Source organism: Sorex fumeus, unplaced genomic scaffold, assembly GCF_029834395.1.
Source record: "Sorex fumeus unplaced genomic scaffold, SorFum_2.1 ptg000014l, whole genome shotgun sequence".
NCBI classification, from domain to species: domain Eukaryota; kingdom Metazoa; phylum Chordata; class Mammalia; order Eulipotyphla; family Soricidae; genus Sorex; species Sorex fumeus.
This window is the reverse complement of record NW_026606071.1, coordinates 34506260-34512264: the sequence shown is the minus strand read 5'-3', so window position 1 is coordinate 34512264 and position 6005 is coordinate 34506260. Positions and strand designations below refer to the sequence as shown.

Here is a 6005-nt window from a genome sequence, read left to right as displayed (position 1 = left end):
CCTCTCATCCCCTCCCGCGCCCCTCTTCTCTACCCCTTTTCTCTGCTCCGCAGCCTTCAGCCACCCCTCCCCGACCCCCGCACCCTTCCTTTGACCAGGATTTTAATGCTCAGGAAAGAGGCGATTCTGCAAGGGTTAAAGGATCTTTTCTCTGCCCTCCCCTCACTTTCCTTTCACCTCCCCAATCCCTTATTTTTCCACCTCACTTCTCCTAAATTGGCTTCCCCCCACTTCCTGGTGGCTCTTTGGCTGCAGAGGCAAAGCACAAGCCCCTTGCCCAGGTTCCCCTGCAGACCCTGCCCCCACCCTCAGCTCTCTTCAAAACCACGGTGCTGCTGGGGGGTTCATTGCCCCAGTCTTTTTTTCTGCCCAGGAGAATCGAAACTTCCCCCAGACTTCTCCTCCCCAGCTGACTCCCACCTCCATCCCCAGTCTCCTTTGATCCCAGGAAAACTACCTTCTCCTGCTTGCACAAGCAACCTCAGTTCTTGACTGAGCTAGTTGGCCGAAACCCAGCTCCATCTCCTCCAAATTTTTATTTCTAATGTCCCCCACCTTTTCCTCCACCCCTTCCACTATACAAGAGATTTCCCACGGCTGACGGATTGGAGAAAACTCAATAACCCTCTCCTGGGGAACTTTCTAACAATTAGATTTTTTTCATCTGAAGGCCCCAGAAGAGCCCATCCTCCACATTTTTTTTTTCATTTGCTCTCCCCTTGCCCCATAACGGGACCCACAGCTAAAAGGCAGAAAGTAGACACCCTGTGTGAAGTCTGAAGCTGAGGTAGGGGTGCAAGGAGACAAGAAACCATTTTGGTGGGGCCTGGGGTTTACCAGGTAGACTTCAGAATCAGTGACTCAGTTCTCAGTCCTGGGGTCATCTGGTGGCTACTTGGAAGTCCATCGGAAGAAGCCAGTGAGAAAGCAAACTCCCCTCCCCCACCCCACACCTCCCATTTGGATTTGCTGTGGACCTCCCCAAAGCATCCTATCTTCCTCAGCACAGACTCCAGCTGCCCCTCCCGGGCTCTCTGCTTCGACTGGGCACATGCTGATGCCCCTGAGTGGGCTGCTCTGGTGGTGCTGCTGTTGTGCCTGGTGCTGTTGTGGACTGCGAGCCCCAGCTCCCCAGATGTTCCGCCACCAAGGTCTCCTCAAGTGCCGCTGCCGCATGCTCTTCAATGACCTGAAGGTTTTCCTACTGCGGCGCCCCCCTCCTCCAGCGCCCCTGCCCATGCACGGGGACCCCCAGCCCCCCGGGTTGGCGGCCAACAACAACACCCTTCCGGCTCTGGGCGCCGGGGGGTGGGCAAGCTGGAGGGGTCCTCGAGAAGGAACAGGCAGAGAGACCCCTCCTCTGCCCCCTCCATCACTTTTGCCACCTTCTTCTGTGGAAGATGACTGGGGTGGCCCAGCCACAGAGCCACCTGCCTTGCTGCTCAGCAGTGCCTCCTCAGATGACTTCTGTAAGGGGAAGGCTGAGGATCGCTACTCACTGGGCAGCAGCCTGGACAGTGGCATGAGGACCCCGCTCTGTCGCATCTGCTTCCAGGGGCCAGAACAGGTGAGACTGTCTTTCGCCTTTCCCTTCTTCTGCTTCCCTGTGGTGTCTCCAGTTCTTATAGATTCGAACTCGACCGCTGCCCCCCAGGGAGCCCTTCTAGTAGTGCAAGGCTCTGTGTGGTAAGAGCTCCTCAATGAAGCTTCTTGCGTTTAAGTTTGTCCAAGAGATGACTGGTTCTTGATGGAGCCTGGGGCTCAGCTGTATCTTTGATTTTACATTTGCCTTTCAATGCCAAAGTCTTTTAATTCCACCCTTGAATTCCATACGCATCCTGAAAATAGGAGATCCAGAAGTCAGAGATGACAAAATGAGGGAACTTGATGGTTCGTTTATGCTGTGGCCCTGTGCTGTGATTTGTTGTCAGTGATATTTTGCTCAGTCTGTTGTTAATTCTGTTTGGATAGTTTTTCTTTTCCAAGTATGTGGAAATCTCAGTCTCTTTCTCTGTTTTCATAGAGTGAAGCCCAATAAGCATTTTCCTTCACTTTGAAAGCATGCCTTCCAACAATTATCTGTATATCCTCAGCAGTGAGTGTTTGGAGTTGAGGAGGAAAAGGCTCAAGAAGACTATCCAGTTTGCTCAGGCTCAGATTGGTGGGCTCAAGAGTTTCTTAGGCACAAAACAGGCAGTAGGGTGAGAGTGGGATTAAATGACATGGAGAAGGGAGTAGGGAGTCTGGTGTATTGACCTTCTCCTTTGCTGTTCTAGCACACCAATTTGCAGTGTCCCTCAAACTTTCTCCATTCAGGATAGGGAAAGTTAAGACCCTCATAAACCAGAAACTTCCCAAGTCTGAGGGTTTTTCCTATCCCTCAGACTTTCACAGACACTCACCCCACCCCTTCTAGCTTTTTCCTCTAATGTGGTGTCTTCAGTGCTTGGTAGGATAGAAACTTACTTCTAAAGAACCTCAGCTATAATAGGTTCACCTGAAAGTCTGATCTAGGGGCTGGAGTGATAGTATAATGGATAGGGTGCTTTCCTTGCACACAGCCAATTTGGGTTCAATCCCTAAAACCCCATATGATCCCCTGAGCAACATCAAGAGTGATATTTGACCATAGAGCCAGGAATAAGTCCTAATCTCCTTTGGGAGTGGGCTTCAAACAAAAAAAAAAATGGAAAAAGAATATCAGATCTAGTTAATATCAGATCTAGCTAGGAGAAGAAAGATCCAATTGCAAACTTGACTGGAATATGTGGTCATATCAACCACTTGCACAGTAATTTCCCAGAGGTGTAGCAAACTCTTCTGGGTGCTCCCTGCACAAGTGGTTAGATAGTAGGATGCTGTGTGGATAGTCGCCGGGGCTCTGACTATTGCTGAGAACTTGCTCTGTGAGAGGCAGGCTCAGCAGGCATCTTTATGCACTCCATTTTTACTGAGATGACAAATACCTTCAGGGATAGAGGATGTCTGGAGTCACAGTCTGGACATTATGAGATGAGGTGACACAGATCTTAGTGTGACTATCTCAAAATGCTGGGATGGGGCCCCTTCTCTTTTTGACTATGATTCCCTTAAGTCTCAAATGAAGTTTTGCCTTTAGTTCAGGCAAGAGGTCAGAGTACAGGCTTGATGCATTTTCTTTAACACCCCCCCCCCCACACACACACATTGGACCTCCAGATGAAACACAAGACAGAGTGTCTTGGATGAGAGAGGCCCGACAAAGGGTCCTGCAGTTTGGGGTGATCCTGGTCATATTTTAGCACATCAAGGGCCCTTGTCCTTTGCAAAAGAACAATGATGGATCTTTCTTACCTCTAAAACTCTTTCTTCTATCATATGAACTGGTTCAGGTCTGCATGTCACAGGGGCTGCTGGGAGGTCAGCTTTTTTAGCAAGAGCACCCTTGTCTCCAGAAAATGGCAGAAACTGCAGATTGTTCTGCATGGAATTTCACTTGCTGTGTGAACTTTATCAAATTGCTTTGGACCTTTGGTTTGCTTTCTTGCTCTCTCTCTCTCTCTCTCTCTCTCTCTCTCTCTCTCTCTCTCTGTCTCCCTCTCTCTCTCTCCCATCCTTCCCTTCCTCCTTCCCACCCGCCCTCCCTACCTCCTCCTCCCTCTCTCCTTCCTTCCTTCCTTCCTTCCTTCCTTCCTTCCTTCCTTCCTTCCTTTTTTTTCTTTTTTTGTCTTGGGCCACACCCACTGATATTCAGGGGTTACTCCTGGTTTTGCACTCAAAAATTACTCCCAGCACTGATCAGAGGAACCATATAAAATGCCAGAGATTGAACCTAGTTTGTCCATATGCAAAGTAAGTGCCCTGCTCCCTGTACTGTCTCTTTGCCCCCAGGGTAACTTTCTCATGTCTGTGCCTTATAAGCAACAACTCCTACTATATCCCCCTGTTTCTTGATGAACATATTGGGAGGATGCAGAAGGTGATGAGTGGGGGGGGGGGGAGGGAAATGCTTTGAAAGTGATCAAAATATAATGGCTTAGAGGTTAGAGCTTTCCTTTCTTGTTCATCATTTTCATCATGTTTCATAAATATAGCACTGAATAAAAAAGTTAACTCCAATAAAGCAATTGGTTCTATTGTTATGTGGGAGGGAGGGACAGGGAGTTATGTCAGAATTAAGATTGGATAAAATCAAGAACTTTATGTATATGATTGCTATATTTAGGGAGTTTGCTTTGTCTGTGCAGAAGCCAGGAGATTTAAATATAGTGGCATTGGTATTGTGGCAATAAGAGTAACATTGGATATATGTGGATCTGTGGAGGATACATTTCTCCACACACCACTCATTTTTCTTTACATAATTTCAAAGAGGAATGGAGACAAAAGAAGCAGAAGAGAGAAACTCTCTATAGAAGGGGGTGTGGGAAGAGAGGAGGGATAGGGATGGGGAAGAGAATTCAGTATTTTGATCTTTTCAAGGAGAGAGCTGTCCAGCAGTTGTCCACACTTGGCCATGAGAGATGCACTGTCTGCAACCTCAGTAGTTTCAAGGTCTTGTTCTTTTCTCTATGTTCCTTGGATTCCTCATTTTCTGCCCAAACAAAGGAACTGAACAGCTCCCCCATCCCCAGTCATTCACCACTGCTCTAAGGACTGAAAGGCTGCCAAAAATAAAGATTTGGGGTTTTTTTTTTCCTTTCAAGGGCTTGTAATAAATATGGTGAGTGGCAACTGGAGGGTGCAGCCAGTGCTACCTTTGCACATGCCTACAAAGGATGTCGCATGTATTCATTCACTTATGCATTTATTTAACAAATGTTTATTGGACACCTACAGTGTGCCAGCTGCTGTTTCAGGCAGTGGGGACTGTTTAATCCAGGAGTGAACACAACACATAAGGTCTCTCTTCTCCTGAAGCTGACATTTGTAGTGAGACAAGTAAACTAGTAAAGTGCCACTCGTTCAATGCCACGTTGAAAGGAACACAGGAAATTGGTCTAGACAAGAATGAAAGGGAAGGGTTTGGAAAAGATTCTACGGCATCGGAGAGAGTATAGGACTAGCCTTCCGAAGAATGTGCCATTGGAGCTGTTACCTAAGTCATAAGGACCAAGCTATGCGTAGATCTAGAAGAAGAGCAAATTGCAAGTTCCAAGACCTAAGTGTGAAAATGTTTAACATGTTTGAGAAGAGAAGATAGGAGGAGGGAGAGGAATGAGGCATAAGCAAATGCTTGAGAGTAAACTTGGCTCCTTACTGAAATCAGGGGAACACTTTTCTCTCTGTCACTCACTGGGCTTGTACAGGGCTCAAGAAACCATGAGAGGGTGGGACAGGAGTGCAGCTGGAAACCTCTTCCTCACCAATTTTGGCTTAAGGTGCTCTTATTCACTACGAGGAAAAATGTGCCATGATGGGTAGGTTAAGATCTCCAGAGCCAGTTAGCCCTAGTTTTAGGACTGAGTCCAGTACACAGTCTCTCTGTGCCTCACAATAGTCCCGTTGCTTGAGTTTCTTTTTTTTTTTTTTCTGAGCATCACACACCCATCAAATGAGAACAGTGCTGCCACCTTATTGCATTGCTGCTGTCACATAAGGAAAGGAGTGCTTCCTCTGCTTCACCAACAAGAAATAGTGTGGCTGGTTCTCAAGCTGCAGAAGGAGATTGCTTTCTGTGCACTTAATGCTCCTCTGCAGGCAGAGTGCTGCTCCTGTGTTTCCATGTTCAAAGGTTTTTACAAAGTGCCTATTTGTGTCTGCAGCTCCACTGAGCAGGGCCTGGACAGAAAGGAGAGTGTGGAACTCTGAGAGTTTCACAATCTAACCCAGCCATCAGAGGGGCAGAGAAAGACAGACACTGAGTTGGAGGTGAACTACAGTCATATGGGCACAAGAAAGAGCTGGATGTTTAAAAGCTGTGAGTACAGGGAGCACCTTTGGAGAAAGACAAGTGGAGGAATACGCTATCTTTTCCCCAGTTAGTCAGAGATGGCTTCTTCATGGTTCTTGAAGTTCAGTGAAAA

General features: G+C 47.5%; 1 protein-coding gene across 1 annotated transcript in view; it reads left to right on the top strand.

Annotated features, from left to right (window-relative positions):
* Positions 1-563: 563 nt before the first annotated feature.
* The window catches only part of MARCHF4 (membrane associated ring-CH-type finger 4), a 126562-nt gene continuing 121120 nt past the window's right edge, over positions 564-6005 (top strand). The window contains exon 1 of the mRNA XM_056111783.1: positions 564-1567. Coding sequence (XP_055967758.1) covers positions 1052-1567 — 516 coding nt within the window. The 5' untranslated portion in view covers positions 564-1051. The remainder of the gene's footprint in view (positions 1568-6005) is intronic.